We start from the raw sequence: 21,566 nt of genomic DNA on the forward strand, positions 1-21,566 counted from the left end.
AGGCCAGTGAGGGAGCATCAAGCAAGATGAGAACCAATCCCATATCACAGGGTCACAGTAAAACATATTCCCTAGAGGTTTAGGAGAAAGGGCAAAGTAGCAGTTCCTTTTATGACCAAATCACGCAAACTTAAGAAATGTGTTACTTATCCACATAAATGTTGTGCTTTTTTAGAGGAAGAATTTGACTCTATAAGGGATGAAAACTTACCATCTGCCTTTTGTTTTCAATAAGGTTTGATCCGATGATTCCAAGGAATGATCCAAAGCCGAGCTGCAAAGCAATATGGCATACATAGTATGTGGGATGACAGTCAGGCTGACCACACAATCATTCCAGTCCCTGGATATGATTCAGGATAATAGAAAAAACTGGGGTATCGATGCTAAAGCTACATGCAGCGGTTACTTACACAAATACAACATGTACAATAAAAGTATTTTTCCCACCATTTGCCAGTTTTCCCTTGTAGCTATGAATTATACCTAAGAAGAAACTCATGTGCCCAAAAACTAAAAGTAAAGGTCAACCATAGCTTTTCAGAGCCTGCCTATTTCAATTGCAATATCTATTACCTAGCGTGTGACTGGTGAGTCAGTAAGAGACATATAATGATGAAAAGCACATGTTATATTTTTATCTTTATCTTTTTTTGAAAAAGACCTTCCACTTTGATGTATAGATCACAAAATAAAGGTTTGCAAAAGCAATTTTGATGCCTCTGGCATACCAATCCAACTCAGGAAGTACTTTAGAAATCAGGAAGCACCTTAACCCACACTAAAAAAATTTTTTAAAATCTTTTTTTTTTAAAGCCTATATTTGTGGTTGACCCACTGCAATTTATGTTAGCACTTATTCACCTCTTCTTCCATCCCTGCTTCATTTATGGACAGAAAGCATTCATTAAAGGGTGAACATAAATGGCAGTGTAAAACACTAAAAAACAATTTTCCTGTCTAAGTGGCTGGGATTATGGCTTGGTATAACAGATCTCACTGCCCTCTCAGCTCTGCTATTAGAGGACTGAGTCTGCCAGTCTTAGATGAAAATGATCACTAACCAATAGTTGTTGATGGGGATGAAAGTGGAAGAAGTAAAAAGTGGTGAGAATGGACCAATAAATCTTAACACAAGTTCAGTGATGTAGTTACTTTCCTCTTTAGCCTCACTAATGGTCTGGGTTTCCATCTGCAGCCTTACTTTGGCTCACAGGACATCTATTTCAATTTGAGACCCCCAGGCCTTGCACCTAGGTTTGAGAATCTAACAGACCCAAGGGCTGGGCAGCAGCTTAGTAGGGCAGTGTAGGGGGACTGGGTGGTTGTCTCAGACCCCAAGAATGAGAGAATGAACGGAAGAAATGAATAGAAATCTCCAGGACTCCTTGTGCAGGGCCACTCAGACAGCAATGTCTCTTGAGAAATAGATACTACAGTGCATGAGGGTAATATCCAAGACTACTGAGAATATCCTCATTCAACAGTCAAGCTATGCCTGTCTCCCGCCTGGTCTTATTTCAGATATAATTAAAATATGTTGTCATAAAATATACTGATTAAAACGTAGTTATCACACTAGCCTGGCTTCCAACCCCAGCTCTTCTATGTCTGTGTAACCTTGAACAAACTGGTTAAGCTCTCTAAACCTCAATTTCCTTATATTGTAAAAATAGGAACCACAGTAGTGACTACCTTATAGGGCTTTTGTGAGAATTAACCAGGATGGTACATTCAAAGAACTTTGCACAGCGCCTGGTACACAGTAAGTACTCAGTAAATATTACTTTGTTCTAGTGATTATTATTATTATTATTATTTTTAAAGTCATTTAACTTTTGAACCACTCTAACCCAATTTGAGCTGGAAAATCCTGTAATTTTTTATAATGTGCTCTATTTTGTGCTAAGAGAGTTTCCTTGTTCTATCTTGTCTCCCCCTCTGATATGTTCCACGGCTTCTATTTTTTAGGAGAAAGTCCATGAATAGTCTGTGCTTTTGGCACTCTGGGCCACTTGTGGAGTTGAGAGAAATTGGGAGGCAGCTTCTTACAGGATAAATAAATCATTTTACTTAACAATTCATCAGCTTCCAAAGGTATTCACAGAATGTCTCCTGAATCGTGATAGCAGTCTTTGTCCTAAGACAGGAAGCAAAAACACTCGCCCCCGCTCGCCAACCCCACTATTCCTCATACTCTCTCATGGCAAATAACTCTCTGATAGCAGTGACCAGAAGAGGTGGGTGGAAGTCTTGTGGAATTGTCTGGAAAGACAAGGCACTCCAGAACTGAAAATCCCAGGCCAGTCAGTTACTTCATCCAGTTCTCTCCCCTTCCCCTCTATTCTATTCTATTCCACTCCAATGCATTCAGTTTTCTGACGTTAACCACTAGCTTTATGTCAGATGAATAAGACGTGGCTACTGTCCTCCAAGAGCTCACAGTCTAGTAAGGGAGAGACAGACTGGGTTAAGGACCACAGACCAGGTAAAAACAAAGTGCTATAGGAGCAGGGAATAATTTGTGCGGCCAGGAATATAATATATTCTTGGCTCTGCCCTTGGCCAAATTCCTTAACCACTCTGTGCTTTGGTTTCATCATCTATAAAATGGGAATCATAATAGAGCCTGCCATACAGGGTTGCTTTGAAGATTATATGAGATGAAGTATGTAGTGTGATTTGCATAAGGTAGGCTGCTAAATAAATGGTAGTTCTAAGGTTTCATAGAGAAGGAGACATTTTTATATGGGTTCAAAAGATGGATTAGAGCTCAGCAGGCAGGGAACTAATATGTATTGAGTCATGGCTGGAAGAATTCATTTACCTGGATGACAGGTTAATGAACTCACCAGTGTTGCTAAAGCAATCTTCCATTTCATAAGCATTTTAAGTTAAAGAAGTACTTGCCCCCTAGTTTGGTCACATGAATATGTCGGAGTGTGGTGGAATTGATATCATTCCCATTTGATAGACAGGAAAATGAAGGCACAGAGAATTGTAAGGATGTATGCCCTCTTATGGCAAGTTAATGGTAGGTCTGGGACCAGTCCTCGGGTTCTGTGAATAACAACTTGCGTTCTTTTAGCCACACCTTGCTGTGTTTGTGGCCAGTGTTAGTAGAATAGTGACCTCCAAGTAACAAGGACCTAATTGTTGCTCCCTAGAGAAGAAGTTCTCTGCAAGTATGGGGTGAGAAGTCTTATTTGTGGAAGAGCTGAGGGGTTGAAAATAAAGAAGGGAAAACCAACAGTTTCCTTAAAATGGACAGCTGCTTCTAAACAATTGCTTGCTCCCCTGAGACCTCAGAAAGGTAAGCTCTGTGGTCTCCCCTCAAGAGCTTCATGGAATCATGTAATGTTCAGACCTTTGGACCTCCATCTTGATTCCCCATTACCTGAACAAATAACTAGTTTGCTTTGTTTTGGCTGCCCTCCACTTGTGGGGGAAAAAAAAGGACAGATAATTAGATATCAAAGTCAGATTCAAGGGCTTTTTTGAGGCTGGACTCTTGTCACCTATGCCTATTCCCATTCACTGTCCCAGACATCTAGGACTAAGGCTAAAAATATTAGTCATTAGGTAAATATTAATTGGACATCTACTCTGGCTGGCACTGTATTCGATCTCTGATTTGGAGGCCAGGAGGTGGGATGGGGTATGATCAAGACCACTCAAGCTAAAGGTATGATCAAGACCACTCAGGCTAAAGGAGCTCATACTATAATCAGGTAAACCAGTCCACAACCCCTTTCCATAATATTGAAATCCACAAAGCTCTTAAAACCAAAAAGTTTTTTTTTTTTTCTTGAATGTAACTAACTTGGTGGCAAAACCTGATCTTGAACTGATGTGAGGTTATATTATCATCTTTTTAAAAAATATTATCATCTTTATCTCACTTCGTGTAAAAATCCATCTTTTATTATAGAAACACGAGGTGCTTGATTATGGGATGCTTCTCAAGGCTCTACTTGATTGTTAGATAATATGTGGTATATGTACTGTATACTTTTTCTAAAATAAAAAGTCTAAATTCTGAATCCCATCTGACCCAAGGGTTCAGAGAAGGGATTGAGGACCTATATAAACAAAGCTAAATGAGAATATAGCCCCAACAGACGCCACAAAGCAGGACATAAGTATTTTCCAGCAACCATGAATAGGAGGAATATATGGTAGGGAGTTCAAAGATGGTAGACACCACTGTGGACCCCAGTATCTGAGAAATGTTTCTGCTGTGTCTTTAAGTTAGGATAGAACAGAGCACTGAGAGAGAGAGAGAGAGAGAGAGAGAGAGAGCGCAGGGAGGATGTTTCAGGCGCAAGGAAAAAATGTTATGATGGCCCCAAGGCAGAAAAGCCCAAGTCATGTTCAGAGGACTGTGAATTGACAATTTTGGCAAAAGAGAAGTAATGAGAGACTAGGCTGAGGGCATCTATGGAGAGCTCTGAATGACATGCCAAGGAAGCAACAGGGAGCCAATGAAGGTGAGAACCTTGTGGTATTATAAAAGTCTTACCCAGCAAATCAAGATTCAAATGTATTTATTTATTTAGAGACAGGATCTCACTCTGTCACCCAGTCTGGAGTGCAGTGGTGCAAACAAGGCTCACTCTAGCCTCGAACTCCTAGACTCAGGCAATCCTCCTGCCTAAGCTTCCTGAGTAGCTGGGACTACAGACCTGAGCCACGGTGCCTAGCTAATTCTTAATGTTTTTTATAGAGACAAAGTTTTGCTATGTTGCCCAGGCTGGAGTGCAGTGGTGTGATCCTAGCTCATTGCAGCCAGCCTCGACCTCCTGGGCTCAAGGAACCCCCTTGCCTCAGCCTCCTAAGTAGCTGAGACTACAAGTGTGCTAATTTTACCACCACACCTGGCTAAATTTAAAATTTCTTGTAGAGATGGGGGTCTCACTATGTTGCCCAGACTGGTCTCAAATGCCTGGCCTCAAATGATTTTCCTGCCTTGGCCTCCCAAAGTGATGGGATTACAGTCATGAGCCACTGTACCCAGCCCAGGTGTCATTTAAAAAATGTACTTAGTAAGTCAGGGACTTATACTTTAGATCATTCTAATTAGTAAGTCAGGGACTTATACTTTAGAATGAACTTAGATTTTAGAAACATTTTCAAACAAGAGGTAGAAACTTTTTCACCTCTTGTTGAAAATCTTTCTGCCTAATACACAATTTACTACAAAATCCCACTATCCAGAGCTCCTTATGTTTCCTGAGCATTCATGTTAATTAAAATTTCTTTGGACTTTTCAGAGGAGTCTTTACATGTGAATCTGAGGCCACACTGACCTAAAGGTTTCTGGGATATTGATTGTTTTGAATGATCCCTGTTGTCCCCATCTCCTAATATCCCACAGTAACTCTGAAATTATTTTCAATTAACTGATTCTCCTACCCACTCCCTGGGAAAGCGGGCAGAAATTCTTGCTCTTTCCTAAAAAAGACTCAGGCTAGTATGGGCCCTAATAGTATCAATACAGCAGCTGAGGAGAGGGTGCAAGAATGAAAGGCTTGACTCACTACCCAGGGGGCCAACTCCATCTTGTGGGTTGCTTGGGAAACACATTTAGAGGCCTCTTTTTCGTGCATCTAAGGTAAGAGGAGGTGTATCGGGAAGGAGCAACCACTCTCCCCTGTCTCTTTCAGCTTCAGGTAACAAATGAAGCTCTTGGGTTTTTAGGCCTTCAGAGTAGAAAGCTCACCTGAACCCTCCTGGAATAAAATGCCTTGAATATTTGAGGACAGTAAAATTCTTAATCCAGTTTGTCTTTTTTTTGTTGGTGTTCGGTTTTTGTTTCTGTTTTTTTTTTTTTTTTTTGAGACAGGGCCTCACTCTGTCACCCAGGTTGGAGTGAAGTGGCGCGATCTCAGCTCACTGCAACTTCCATCTCCTAGGCTCAAGCGATCTTTCCACCTTAGCCTCCCACGTAACTGGGACTACAGGCTTACACCACAGGGCCAGGCTAATTTTTTTTTTTTTTTTTTTGTAGAGACGGGGTTTTGCCATGTTGTCTAGGCTGGTCTCAAACTCCTGGACCCAAGCGATCCGCCTGCTTCAGGCTCTCAAAATGCTGGGATTACAGGTGTGAGCCACCGCACCTGGCCGTTTTTAGTTTTTAAATTTTATTTATTTATTTATTTGAGACAGAGTCTTGCTCTGTTGCCCAGGCTGGAGCCCAGTAGGGTGGGTGATCATGGTTCACTGCAGCCTTAACCTCCTGGGCTCAAGAGATTCTCTCACCTCAGCCTCTCCAGTAGCTGGGACCAGAGGTGTGCACCACCATACTTGGCTAATATTTTATATATATACTTTTTGTAGAGATGGTGTTTCACCATGTTGCCCAGGCTGGTCTTGAACTCCTGGCTTCAAGCTATCCTCCCACCTCAGCCTCCCTAAGTGCTGTGATTACAAGCATGTGCCACCGTGCCCAGCCTGGTTTTAGTTTTTTAAAACTTTACAGTTCAGCCTGTACAGACTAGCACATCTTTAAAGAGGCATGTGTGTGTATGTCTCTTAGAACGATGATACCACATTCTAGCTCAGGTAGAAGAGCTAACATGCCATGAGAATGCACCTCACTGTACAAAGATATCTCATTTGGCAAAATAAAGATGCTCCCGAAAAGTTTCACATGACTTAGAATTACGCAAATTGAGTTATATTTTAAGTATCTGAGATCACAATATTTAAATGATTTGCATGGTAAGTCTTCTTTTAATCTAATAACTTCTCCCTAATTTGTCTGTTTTGAAAATTTAAATTCTCATGTATTGTTAACACATTTAATCAAAGTCTAAAACAGCAGAGTTCCGAATAAGCTGAAACTGTTCCACAGTTCTATACATTAGTAATTTATATTTAAAGTGACCAATTTGACAGTGCAGAATCTCCAGATGATGCATCATGATCCTGGTTTTATTGCTAAGCATATTTTACTGTGTGTAAATTCTCCAGGTGGTTGCTAGCCCACCTGAATTAGACTCTTCCCCCCCTTCCCCCCGGGAATCTTTCCCCTCTGGTGGATTCAACATGTATTACTTTCTCAATCAAAGGTTAGTTCATGAAAAGAAAATTCAGATTGCTGGGGCCCATGCAGACCAACTGAATCAGAATCTCTTGGGCTACGGAGTAGAGATCTGCATTTTTCACAGGTTCACCAGGTCATTCTTATTCACGTCAGAGTGGGGAAACCACCGGTTTAGAGTTTCTGTAGTAACTCCCTAATAACCAAGCTATTCAATTAGTGAAAGTACCCCATTCCCAGACAAATCTGGATTCTCAGGCATTTACTGTTTCTGAGGTATGAGTCGTAATTGTATTTGTTACTACGTGATCTGACCTATAAACTCATAGATTTTTCTGCTATTCAATCTGCTATCTTTTCCCCTTTATTCTATGTAATTAAAATGCATTTTAAAGAAACAATCTCCAGGAACTATGAGAGCACATTTTTAAAGGTTAAATCATGGGGGCACAGTATCCGTTAGGGATGGCTTTCCTATTAACACTTCCATATCAGCTCTTAGTAAACCACTCACATGCAAACACACGCCCCCACTGCTTCAACTTCCAGTGCTAACTGAACATCAGGTACTTGAATAACAGCAATCAGTCACCCTCTTTCCTTTGTTCACGTATTCCAACCTAGCTGCCCACGGTAAGATATTCCACAGAGAAGGTTCACAGCCACTGTTCATGAATAGGAGTTCGTACTCTTAAATAACATGGAAAATACCTTCCCCTCACCCACAGAGACTCTGAATCTTGGCTTCAGCATTTGCTCATCAGTCAGAAATATTTTACTAATGCAGCTACCTGAAATACACAAAGTCACGCAGACCCTATAAATTGCTTTTCCAAGCCACCGAAATGCTATCTTACCCACTCTGTTCCTCCCCGCGCAACCCCCCGCCCCCGCCGGCTTCACTTGTGTTTAAAAATAAAACTCAATTCTGCTGACGACTGGTTTTCTTGCCTCACCACAGGAAGTGGACTGGGTGAGTTCTCACATCACATGTTTAACAGAGGGCACCAAACAGTGTCTGTGGGTCACCTGCCCTCAGCTGGGAGGAGCCCTGCCTGGCCCGGAGCTGTAGAGGCACTTCCCCCAGCAGCCTTCAGCTCCAGGAAGGCATAGCCTATAGCCCACGTTAGGTCCCAGCTTCTCAAGAACTATTGAGGAGGCTGACTGTGGAATGAAATCAGTGACCTAGGCAACAGGCTCCAGGCTTGGTCACTCATAGCTCTGGCTTGTCCAAGACATCATCTTTAATCTCTTCCTCTCGCTTTGCTTCTTTCTCCAATCCCCATCTCTCTCTCTCCCCCTCCCCTCTCTCATTTCATTTCAAAGAGAAATGAAACAAAACAACAACAAAAAATACATCTGACCTCTTTGCTGTACTAAAATACCTATTAACTGAACTGTCCTAAACTTCCTTCTGCTCTCTAGCAATTGAGGAGCCATTTAATTGATATTTAAAATATGATCTCACCTCTAGAGTTAGGTTTTTGGGTTCAATAGCAGTGTACATAGACTCAAATGAAGTTTTGGTTTTTCTAATGCAACTAGTTTAGCAGTCTCCAAAGGGAACTGCATGCACCCTAGGGTAGATAAAACAATCCACTGGAATACGGCTGTTTCCTATTTATTGTTTATCTAAAATAATAAGAAAGAAACCAAACATTACTAATATTTAATAAACAGACTGTCACTGGCACCCTCTGTCCGTGTGAATGTCAGGTGATCAGGTGACCTATCCTTCTGAAGGAGGGCAAGTTCCAAGCAGCAAAGGGTTGATGGTGGGGCATTTTATGTATGCCTGGATTGTATTATTCAATTTTAACGAAACTAGTCCCAACAAAATGGATACGAGGCTTGAAAAGATTCCTCTTGAGACACCAGAAGTTGAAGATGACCCTAATAATGTAAGCAAACGTAAGCAACAAGAAAATGGCAGAGTTTGATACTTCTAACTCCCAGCTTTTTTGTCAGCCAAATTGTGAGATTGACATTTAAAAACATGACTCCAATGACAATCTAATCATATGGGATAAGAAGGCAGCCAAAAATATTCACAATTATCTACTGGGCCATTTGAAATAAGGATTTAAAGCCACTGTCTTTAATGACAAATTTCACACTAAGTGCATATTATCTGGTGACATTTTAGTTTGTGTTCACATGAAGATATTGAAAGTTATTGTATACTTAATTTTTATCTAATTTTTGAATGTTCATTTTTATATAAGTTTTATGAACATGTATATATATATAATTTATAAGTGAATAAATATATATATATATTTTAAGAATATATCTTCCACAGCTTTTTCTGATAGGAGTGCAGGATCACTTTGGAGATCAGTGCTGTTGGTCAGAGTGTCAAGCTGCCAGGATCCTCAGATTTCAGGTAAGATCAGATGACCTCTATTATATATGGGAATGCAGATGCCTGGAGAGAAAGGACCTTAGCCTAAAGTTAACACTGCTAGTTAGTAACATCTCCTAAACCGGAAACCTGAGGTCTTAAGGAGTGAGATGACTTGCTCAGGTTCCACTGTTAGATAGGGATGGTGCTGGATTCTTCTGATTTTCAGTCCAGTGCTCTTCTTAGCGGGCCCAGAGTTGCCTCTCTACATAAATATATAGAGATATAAAGGAGGAAATCTGAGCAAACACTAGACACTCAAACAGAATCGAAAACTATCAGAGCAGAGCCAGAATTTCTGTAGACAGTAAGCTACTGCGACCTACCTGTGCCTTCTATACTTACAATAACTCCTGGGTAATAACCTCCTACAGTCACATTCTGGGTCCTGGTGGTTGCAGCAAGGCCCACTGTGAGAATTAACACGGACACAATAAGCAAAGTCACGGTGACATAGATGGAGTTTCGTTTCCTCCGATTGAATGCTCCTGAAAGCACAGAAAGAAACTAAAATTGCTCATTTCAGTTGGGGAAAGGACTGACTTAAAGAAAAAAACACTGAGAAGGTTTTCCTTTCCTATTCCTACTGGTAACTGAAGTTCTCTTTGGTGGTGATGGTGGGGGAGTGTTGTGGGGAAGGGATAGAGCATTAGTTTTTGCAGTCATCAGGTGCCACTTCTATAATAAAAAATGTATTTCCAGTTTGAAAATAAACAACAGAAGAAATTTCACCAGTGAGTGCTCCTGGCACTCTATAAGAGATGTGTCATAACTACTTAGTAGAGTGGTTTTTTAGACCAAATTAGAAGGCATATGATAAATGGGAAGTGTGTGGGGGGGTATGAAATGAAAACATTTTAAAGCCAATATCCAACTAAAGAGATTTTTTTCATAAGCTAGAGATATGAAATTTCATTTTCAGTGTAAATATCACAGCCAAGCCAAGTTACTGGGATTTTTTTTTCATTTATTTCTGACATTTGCCACCTCATGTATAAACTTTAAAATGGTATATTGGCAAGATTTGTCACATAACAAATGTGTGTAATAAAGTGAGTGTTTGGAGGCCATTAGTCCACAAAGATATGTATCAGGGGAGGTAGGTGGGAAGGATTATAACTTATACACATTTAGGCTTATGTGAGGGTGACATAAATATAAATGATGAGAAAGCCATTCTCCCACTCAGGGCTTATCAGACATGATAGTGCAAACCAATATTTTTTTGAAAACAGGATTATTAAGTCAGATAGAAAAATGGTATCTAAGCTCACTTTTTAATTTAATTTTTTTTAAAGGAACCGAGCACTGTCCCACACTCTGCAGGGATTTCTCAGGCATAGGGAGAGGGCCTTCAACAGGACATACCAGGGGAGAGTTACCACCTAGGAGTTCTAAAAAAAAAAAAAAAAAAAAAGCAAATGAGAAGAGTCCAGCTCCCTAGTGGAGGTGTGGAGCATGAGGAGGATGAAGCAGTGAGGAGCCCTGATGGAGTTGCCCACCCACATGGCTTGACTGTCATTTATGGCCCTAAAGAGATCACTTGAGTCTGTCCATGAAGACCCTGTCATTCTAGGAGACCTCACTGCAGCCTCAGGAAGCAGTTGTTGAGAGAAGCCATGCAGACTGTTCCACAGGGAAGTGGGGGAGAGGGGATGGAGGAAGGGGGAGGAGGTCAACCAAGCGAGACCCAGGAGGCAAGGTGGTGGTGAGACAGAGGGGCTGTGGCTGGCCTTGCAGCCCCCTGCAGATATCCCCTCCTGTATGGAAGAAAAGCATTGGGAGTATCACCCAGGCTTAACCCCACCATCCATCTTGTCTTCCCCAGTACAGTCCCTGCTGAAGTCTCCAAGGGAGGTGGGAGGGGCTGACGGTCTCCCCTGATGTCAGCCTCGAAAATGAGGGATGTGACTCATCAGGGTCATTTCTAATATGAGACTATTCTAAGACTATTTTTCATTGAAATGTAGAAGTGGTTTGAACGTTTGTAGGTATCTACAATGCTAAAGCACCATGTCTCACCCTGGGGAAGAGGTAAGAAGAGTTGGCAAATGAGACTCCTCTTTAAAGAGGCCTGAGTCTAGCCTCCAAGGGGCAAAAACATAAAGTCCCACTAGAGACACCTGTAACATCAGGGCCCTTTCATGACAGAGCTATTAGGGATGCAAACGGGAGCTGACTAATGGTAAACACATGAGCAAAGCTGGGAGCTCTGGACTGCATGGTACTGGGAAAGGAATAGTAGAGGGGTTGGGGAAGGCCAGGAGTTATTTCTTCTGTTTACCTGAAGTGTAGTTATCCTTCCTTTTGATTTTGAGGGACCCTAAATGAGTCTCTAAACCAGAGTGCCTAAGTTTATTTGATGGTAGATACTTCTCAGTGAATCTGTGAGTTGGTTCTACAGAGGGGCTCTAACATAAACTTACCAACACGGCCTCCCATTCTTACATCTTCCCTTCCCTTTTGTCACTCACACAATCTCTAGCCTTCCCCTGCCCCAGATTGGCAAAAGAGAGTGAGGGAACATTTGGATACACCACGGATATCTTTGTGACACGGAAGTGTCTCAACACCTTACCCAGAAAACATGTAACCTTAGAGACTAAATTGGAGAAGTGTGTGTGCATGCATGGTCTTTTTAATTTTTTTTTTTTGTTTGTTTGTTTCATTTGCCTGCTCCTTCCCCACCAGCTGGCCTTTAATCTTATTCACAGCTCTTGGGTCTTCTTTGCAAATAATCACTCTAACTTTTGAAAGCGCAGGAAGGGCCAGGTCAGAAAAGTGACTCAGCAAACCACATAGTGTCATTTGAAAATCTTTTTTCCTGCTTTAGAAACTGAATTGAAAATTCAGTCACTTGAGCAACCCAGGCAAAGATCCCACAGCCCCACAGGGGCCTTGCCTCCAGATAGGATTTGCTTTGGGTAAAATTCCTAAGAAAACTCTTCCCATTACCAGATCAAATATCTAATCTCTGTCCTCTCACGAGCATCCTTCCCTGTCCCCACTTATTTTATATTATAAGGACTATAATTGTGTAACATGAAATTATTTCTAGTTGCACTTGGGAAATTGACTGTTTTAAGGAACTCCCTCCCAGGATGACTCGTTTTGAAAATGAAGAATCACCCCTCAATTTATCTTTAGTGCCAATTTGACTCAATACAATTCACATCTACTTAGAGCAAGACATACCCATTTTCTGAAGGTGTGGCCCAGGCTCCTAAAAGGCAGTTTATTGTGTCTGCTTAGGACATTTTCCTGGTGGTTGTTTTATTTTAGAAGGGAGAAGTACAGCTCTGTTCTTATTTGGGTACAATTTGGGGCTTGCCTTAGATGTTTCTGTAAACACAGGACCATCTTATTCTGATTTTGTTCAGTAAAGTGACACATAAAAAAAACTCAGGCACCATGAGGTACTTAAATAAAGCAGTGGGTATATGAAAATCATGCCTATTACAATTTATACCTAGTGTTTGATACCTAATAAACAGTCCGTACTTGTTGAATAAACAAGAGGCAACATCTCAGAATTGTTTCCCTTGTAATCAAGAAGGATGTGGGAGAAATTGTGTGAATAAATATGGGCTATTCTCATAGAATGGATTTTTTAACGTAGGGTACACCTGAGGGTTCCCTCAAATTAAAAACTTTCTGGCTAACTAGTGTGAAAACTACAATATCTCTCACTACCCTGTCTCCTTGGCACCCAGTATATTTCTGCTTAGACAACAACCACCTCTGCAACCAACAGCAGTGAGAGTCTGAAATCTTGTCATTGGCCTTACTTGCCCCCCCTCAGCAGACTCCCTGCAGAACTACTGCAGCCCTCCCTCTCTGCAGTGCCCCACCTCCACCCCAGATTCCTGATGACCAGGATGCTTAGCTCTAGAAGCACCCAATTGTTTGCTGTCTCCACCGTTCCAAAAACAACCAGCTTTTCTCTCATCGAGTTTTCCCCCCATCAGAGCCCCCATCTGCATTGCGGTCTTTGAATCTGGGTGCCTCCCTTAGAAGCATGCTCAAAATTCCCCTCCTCCAAGAAGTTGTTCTTGATCAAAATTAATCACTTATTCATGTCCCTAAATTCCCAGGTACCTTACTCAATAAGTATATTAATTGTAACTGGTACCATTATAGTTGTAACCGTGGGTCTGGTCCACAACCCATGTGATGTCTGCCAGTCCCAGGATTATGTATCTGAGGGAACCAAGACGTGGGTTGCTAGAAGGTAGGATGCTGTATCTGTTACTTTGTTTTACCTTGCACACGTTTCTTGATTATCCTCTCTCAAGAGACTAGATAAGGTGTATAATCTTTACTGGGCGCAGTAAAGTTGGGAACCCAGTATCCAGTCCTGTACACGGTGTTGTTGATGCCTGGCTAGTTCTCTGGGTTGATCTTTTGAACTGATTAGGATTTGCTTACCTGAGTCAGCTTTGCCACACAGGGTGGGTCCCCGGATATCCCCGCCTTGAGTATCCCTAGAAACAGGTGGCTGCCCAAGACCTCAAGACCCTGCCTCAAGACCCTGCCTCAAGACCCTGCCAACCTCCCGAACATTTCCTTAAAGGCGCTGAAATCCATCTCTCCCCACTTTAGACAGTTCTCTGAATGGAGAACATCCAAGGCCGCCGGCGAATTACAAATGTGTTATTTGGGAGGAAGGAATGCCCTACTGTAGTAGAGGTGCCTTTGCGCCTGGGGGCGGTGTTGCCAAAAGGGAGAAGGGGGTTGCTGGGAGGGGATGGGGGGACGCCGGAGTCAAATTACCGTCTTCTTAATTGCCAAGTGCCTGCTCCACTCTGAGCCTTGGACAAACTGCTCTATTCCCAGGCAGCCAGCAAGCGTAGATTGCAGGCTTGGTGCAGTGTGTCTGTGTGTTTTAAATTTTATTGTTTTGGTTGCGGTTGTGTCTTGACAATAAAGGAATCCCCTCAGAAATGCTGCCCTTGGAGGCCGAAACACTAACCCACCCACCCACTGTCCTCTTCCCCCCACGCAAGGGAAGGTGGTGTTGCCAGACGCTAAGTGGGAGTAGCTCCTAAGTAGCCTAGACGCTGATTCAGGCCCGGGTTGTGCTGGACCAGAGCCAGGGAACTCCGGGATGACTCCCCTGTCCAAACTGTGGAAACCCAGCGTTACCACTCGACTCAGGAATTTGCTAGTGCCGTCGGTCTGCGGACTTTAAAAAGTGGAATGCGTGGCGCCGGCTCCGCTTCTGTCTGGGATTTATGATTCCTTTCCCGCAGTGTGGAGACTGGGCTGGGCGAAGCCCACTCAGCTGTTTGTTGCGCAGACCTTTCGAGAAACACAAGATCGCTGAGGGCCCCTGGGAGTCCAAGAAAGAAAGCTCTTCATCTTGTTCCCCAACCCACAGAGCAGTGCGCCAGGTAGCAACTCTTTAAGCCCTGGACCACCAACCAGCCCACTCCCCGAAGGCAGACGGGCTCGGGGCGTTGTGGCTTGATTTGCAGGTGGTTAGGAGGTTGTCGTCCGCAGCGGGAATGGACGCTGCGGAACCCTAGCGCTCTTCCACTCAGCCCTCCCTCGCGAAGCGCAACAGCTTGGCGTCGGGGAGCCAGGACTGCGTTGTTGGCGCCACAGCTGGCCAAGGTAAGGAGTGCATTCCCACCTGTCTCTGTCTCTCTGTCTCTCTCTCGCTCGCTTGCTCGCTCGCTCTTTCTCTCTCTCTCTCCCTCTCCTTCTGTGTGTGTGTGTGTGTGTGGTGTGTGTGTTGGAGAGAGAGAGTGCGCGCGCGCGAGCTGGGAGTAAGGGGGAGTCTGGTACTGCTGGGCTCTGGATTCGGACCAAGTCCTTGGCCTCATTTGTACCCCGTTGTAAATAACTACGCCCTTAAAAATGAAAAAGTAAATTCTTATACTGAATATGCAAAACCACTGAGGATACGGATCTTTCCACCATCCAGGAGATAACACTTTCTGGGGCCCCTCCGGTGAACGAGTTTTGTTGACACCGAGTCTTCTGCGGGCAGTAGGGAGATTATATAGGGGGTTCGATCTTTTCCCTGCCCCCTCCACTCGATATGTTCCCGCAAATTCATCGGAGAAAACCTGAGCAGACTGGTGGCAGGAACTGCGGGACAAAGGGATTTTGCAGAATGTAAAGTATGTTGGAAAGAGAGAATTCGATTTGATTGAAGTGTATCCGAGGCGAATTTTAAAAGATTAGGTGGGATCATGATTTTACAATCCCCTCCCGCTCTCCAGGGCTCCAAATTAATTTCTCCGCCCAGTGAAATCATAGGGCTTGGGAAGATGCCTAACAGCTGAGGGGGACTGGGTTTGTTTTTTGTTTGTAACTACCAAAAAGCAGCTTCAAGCGGCAGCCAAGTTGGTGCCGAAGGTAGCTGTCCCCCAGTTTCTGTAAGGAAAGGAGTCGAAGGATGCCCCTCCCCCTCCATTCCGCCCTGAGAGGAAAAGCGCTACTTCAGAAGATGCGCGGGCTCGTGCTGGATGTTTCTCGCGCTCTCACTCCTGCACCTTACTCCCTTTTCACACTCATGCACATTCCGTGCATTTGGAGCAGAGTAATAATCAAATTCAAAGAATGTTGATCCTGCCGCTGCAGAGGGCAGGGCTGGGCTGTCTTGAGTGAGTCCTCAGGAATTCCCCTCCCCTCATCCCCCCTTTTTTCTCCCCCCCCGCCCATCCCCCAGAGTTGCGCAACCCACCCGCCCCCCGCATCAGCGAGGTGCAAATCAGGCCCCTTCCCAACTGCATCTCTAAATTTCAGGGCAGCTTCAAGAGAGTTGGGAGGGGGCGAAGACCCTGCTTCTTCTAATTGTCGTTAGTTGTGAGCTCTTAGAAGTGACCAGGACTTTGCAAAGAGGGAGTGTCGAATGGAAAGCTAAGGCGCAGGTTCCAGGGAAGTGTTTTGATCCTCAGATTGCTGGGATTTACTACCCGACTGCAAGTCTGTAGACACACGCACACAAACAGGCACACACCCGCACTCCGGGGCAGAGATACTCCGACGCAAGCTTGGCGCTCCGATCTCCGCACGTCGCTCCCTCTGCAGCCAGGCCGCTCCCCTGGGACTCTGGTCCATCACCCAGACGCTGGGGCGCGAAGACCACCCCACCCATGCCCCGTTTCCCGCTCTCTGGCTTTTGGGGCAGCCGGGGCGTTCACAGTCCAGAGGCCAGCGCACTCACCCCCTGCTGCCGCCGCCCGAAGGAAAGGCCGCTAGACTTACCCATGGAATCGGGCAGGGACATGTCGCTGGACCGCTGCTGAGTCAGGGACTGATGCATGGTGAAAACTGCCCGGTTGCCCCAGTCCCCGAAGCTGCTTCAAGCGCCCCCGGCTCTGGGCGCCCCGCAGAGCATCCTACTCCGCGGTTGCCTCTCTCGGTCCCTCCGAGAGCTGAGAGAGACTGCCTCTGGTTGCGAGCTGCAGCCCAAGTGCCGCCTCCCCCTCCCTTCCCCTCTTCTCCCTCCCTTCTCTTCTGCCTCCCTCTGCTCCGGGAGGCAGCAGCATTGGCGGTCCGTGCAGCCGCGTGCGCTTGCGCAAGACCCCCCCCCTCCTCCCTCCCCCTCAGTCTCCCCATCCTAGTTATCCACCTCTCAGCTTCCCAAGCCAGACAGGGAGCAGTTTTAGCCCCTTGGGGCCAGGGCTGCGCAGAGAAAGAGGGGGAAGCTTCAGTCTGAAGCCAACCAGCCTTCTCTGTAGTTGGACAAGGTCTTGGGTAATTATCCTGTTCTAGGATTTGTAACTGGGGAGGGGGTCAGAGTCAGAGGTTCAGAGCTGAGGCACACACACACACACACACACACACACACACACACACTTGAGCAGGTCTGGTCTTAGTGCTTCCAGAATGACATAATGGAGCTGGAGATGATCCAGAGAAGGGCCACTCTATAATCAAAGGGATGGTGTGTGTGGGGGGGGGGGAGGGGGCTGACATATGAAGATAGATTAAACAAATGCAGACTCTTTAGTCTAGAACGATGAAGGCTGGGAAGGGATGTGACCAGAGTGTATAAAATTATGCAGAGACGGAGAGAGGGAGCACAGCCTTATTCACCAGATCTGAGAATTCTAGAACCAACGGCCCCCAATCTTTAGCTAGAAAATTCAGCTAAAGTATGACTCTGCACCAGAACCCCAGTTTGTACTGTTCAAGTGCTTTTATATCAAGGATCTTATTTTCTCATCATAACAGCCATGCAAGGGAGGAAGAAGAGTTATCAATAACCCTATTATGCAGAGAAGGAAACTGAATCTCAGAGAAGGGAAGAAAATGTCCTGTGCCCACTCAGCTAGTAAGTGGCAGAAGTGAGAGCTAGAACCTAGATCTGTTGGACCTGAAGGTCAATGTTCTTGCTATGGTGGCTGAAAAGAACTATTATTCTCTATAGCAAATGGAAAACCTAAGGAATTCATTAGCTCCAAAAGATGCAACAAGATGAAAATGCAAGTAGCTTTGGAAAGAGTGAAAGTAAAGTCATGGCTGACAGATCCACTGTGGATTACTAAGGGAAACTGGGGATGAGGTGGGAAAGTCTCTGATCTTGGAAGACAGCCAAGTCCTTCTCAAACCTATCCTTTTGGACCCCATTAGGATATTGGGCTTGAAGCACCTTGTGGTTGGACCAGAAGGTGATTCGAATGTTCTCAAAACAACTGCAGAACAGAATGAGGCCTCCTTGGAGTGCCCCCAAGACATTTGTCTGGTGGCCAGGGGAGGTGGAGGGTGAGCAAACAGGTAACAGTGGGCTCCATCTCCCTCTGGAAACAGCCCTGGAAGCCTAACATAGCTAAGGGAATATACCTGTTTGGAGGTGCCCATTCTGTCCCATTGAGGAGCTCCCAGGCTCTGCTTGCCAGGTCTCCTTCCAACAATCTCCTCCTGATGGTTGCTGCAATCCTCTCCCCATGTCCCCCGTAAAAACCCAAATCAAATCAAGTATAAAACTATTCTAAGCGTCAATCGGATGAAGAAGAGTACTTGGCTCTTTCCAGATCTGCCTTGCTAATCTACTGTAAAGCTTTGTTTTTCTTATCCAGGAAATGGGACTGAAGGCACTTGCCCTTTCCCATCTTCTGAAGGAAGAAAATATGTTTTTTGAAGGTTAAAAAGGAAGCCCTTTGTAAAGAACTTGGGCACCCCAGGGGCCACGCTGAATGCTGTGTCAGGTATTATTAGCAGCCCTACACTATAGATGTGGTTTAAAAATCTGTGATATATGTCCTAGATAGAGACAAGATGCCTACTATTGTAGATGTGTGTGTCTTAAGCCTGCTTACCTTGTGTCAGGCTCTCCATAAGCTCCACAAAGGCAGAGAGAAATCCTGTATTTGTACTTCTGCAATGATTGTCTTTGAGTCCTGTTTACTTATCTCTTTCTCCTCTCATTCTAAATATCTCATACTTAATGTGGAGGACTCCTGCAACCAGCACTGATTTCTCAGGAGTGCTTGCTAATTAACATATTTTGTTTCTGTGAAAGTAGCCTGAAAGAAAAGAGGTTTTTACACAGGCTCTAAAGACTATTTAATACCTTCTTTAGAGATCCTTGGCTCCCCTATAGCAATCACACAGGGAGAGATCCCTAAAGAAGCCAAATAAAAACTTGTTACCATGCTGGTTTTGATGGACAGATCGAGGCCTTTTCAATTCAGGGAGAAACACACTACCCACCAAATGATGCAGAGGGCATATGTAATTTGACCTTTATAATCCCAAAGACACAAACTAGTGAGGTACCTTTAATGGGAATGAGCTTTGCTTTCTCAACATCTGTATTCCTGAATCCTGCTTGAAATTGAACATTATTTTATAAAGTACTAGAGGAGCTGGCTATTTAAAAGAACCACATATGGTATGTTTCTTTTGTGCCGTCTCTTGGGGTGCCTTATGGGACTTGGAGCACAGCACACACTCAGTCAAGTTAAAAATGACTTTGAGACCAGTAGCAGTGACAATAGCAGCAGCTGCAGCAGCTCGCAGCTCTGAGAGTAGTCTCCCCAGAGATGGTGTATGTGTTTGGAGAGAGGATCGGGAAAAGGAGAGGGACTAGAATGGGAACTAGGGGGAAAACCCCCTACATTTTAACTAAGCCCAGTACATACACCTCTTTTCCTCCAAAAAAATGTTTATTTTAACTTAGACTGAACTGGATGATTAAAAAGCAAGAGGCAATGTTTCCTGGGCTCCATTCTGATTTTCTTCATGTCAAAACACATGTGGAGTTTATACATAAATAGGTTTGTAATAAAACTTACCGATAGGCAAGCCACCTAGATGAAGAAACAGGTCTTTCATGCAAGTAAAGGCTACTGTAAAACTGCTTGGTTAGCTTTTGGTAAAAAAAGAAATTATTAAAATGCCTTAAAATAAATCCTTTTCATAGCAAGCTTAATCAAGCATACAGTGATGCCCTAGGTTGCAAACTGCTTTATAGCATCAGGAAATGTTTGCCAGTGGGGCTGTAGCCTACTGCTTTCCATCTTCTTCAAACCAATGATGAGCACCCTCCCCAGAAACCTTCAGACCAGTAGAAAAATGCCAGATGGTGCTCTGGGTCTAACACATTCTCCCTGGGAAGAGCCATAGCATCCAATTATCTCCTTATTTTGCTGACCAATTTGACTATTTAAATTACATAGTATACCTTTCTGATTCCAAATCTGGGAATGTGGGCTAGAGAAATGTCTACATGTATACACACACATACATGCATATTTAAAATGGTGGCCATACAGGTATTCACAAGTGCACATACATATACACATCCCAGCTAGTGTCTCTATGCTCTGGTTATCACCATCCAACTCTCATTTTCCAGACTTTGGTTGATCAACGGCAGAGAGAAACTTCAGAATAATGGACAGCCTCAAAGAGTCCAAACATCCCTAACTGAGGTTGGGGTGTGCCCACCAGACTACCTTATGTCAATGCCTAGTACTTAGTGCCTGCACCACAAACAGGTGAATCTTCATTGAGGAAAACCATAGTTAAGGGTGTTGCCTGATTCTCGTTGCCAGCTGGTCTTTTTCTTTGGGTACCAGGGAAATAATCATAGCTCCAGAGAAAAGCATTGGTACTTGTCTTTACTTTGTTATTGATTTATTTCTATTTTGTAACCTGTGTTAGTTACCAAACACTGTATAATAAATGTTTTCCAATATCCGTAAAGAAAAAAAAACTTTGATGATATGATTTAAAATGAATGGAACATAATTTATTTACCATTTCACTGTTATTGAATATTTTCGAGATTGCCAGTTTTTTAACATTGTAAACAATGCAATGAACTAAACCTTTGCATCTTTTTCACCATAGGATACAACACTACCATGGAATTAGTGGTTCAAAAGTTCCAAACACATACTTTTAATTAAACATTTTTTTATCAACACACATGTAATAAAATGTACAGACTGATGTATTTTAACACACACACACACACACACACACACACACACACCCCCTTGTAAACCACCACACAGATTAAGATATTGAACCTTTCTAACATCCCAGATGGCTCTCTTGAGCCCCCTCCCCAGTCAATAACTCTCCCAGAGGTAACCACTATTCTGATTTTTATAATCAAGTCAGAATATTTTTAAGGCTTTAAAAATGTATTACCAAATTGCCCTCCCAAATATTTGTAGCAAAGCACATTCCCACGATCAGCATCTGAAAGTGTCTGGGTCCCCACAACCTCTTGATTTTACCTTGAAAAGGAGATGTTTAACACTGATGACACACCTAATTGCAGTCAGCTACAGGAAGGGCCAGTCAAGAAGCTGAAGTTCAGTTGGGCACAAGGCATCTAGTGGGAACCACAGATCTAGGAAGCAGAGGCCGAGGGTAGTACCAGGGTAGACAACACTGTCACAGCCCACAAGTACAGTCATGTGCCACATAACGATGTTTTGGTCAAATATGGAATGCAGATATGAAGGTGTTCCTATAAGATTATAATGGAGCTGAAGGCCGGTCGCGCTGGCTCAAGTTTGTAATCACAGCACTTTGGGAGGCCGAGATGCGCGGATCACGAGGTCAGGAGATGGAGACCATCCTGGCTAACACGGTGAAACCCCGTCTCTACTAAAAAATACAAAAAACTAGCCGGGCGAGGTG

The 21,566-nt window shown here is 43.8% G+C and overlaps 1 protein-coding gene across 3 annotated transcripts in view; it reads right to left on the bottom strand.

The window, feature by feature from the left end:
- The window catches only part of TMEM255A (transmembrane protein 255A), a 52,095-nt gene extending 35,123 nt beyond the window's left edge, over positions 1–16,972 (bottom strand). For all 3 annotated transcript variants that reach the window (XM_011977183.1, XM_011977181.1, XM_011977180.1), the window contains exons 1-3: positions 16,668–16,972; positions 9,795–9,937; positions 212–274 (exon numbers count right to left, since the gene is read on the bottom strand). In XM_011977183.1, the coding sequence (XP_011832573.1) occupies positions 212–274; positions 9,795–9,937; positions 16,668–16,725 (264 nt within the window). In that variant the 5' untranslated portion in view covers positions 16,726–16,972. The remainder of the gene's footprint in view (positions 1–211; positions 275–9,794; positions 9,938–16,667) is intronic.
- Between the last annotated feature and the right edge of the window lie 4,594 nt (positions 16,973–21,566).

Source organism: Mandrillus leucophaeus, unplaced genomic scaffold, assembly GCF_000951045.1.
Source record: "Mandrillus leucophaeus isolate KB7577 unplaced genomic scaffold, Mleu.le_1.0 Scaffold174, whole genome shotgun sequence".
In the NCBI taxonomy this organism is placed as follows: domain Eukaryota; kingdom Metazoa; phylum Chordata; class Mammalia; order Primates; family Cercopithecidae; genus Mandrillus; species Mandrillus leucophaeus.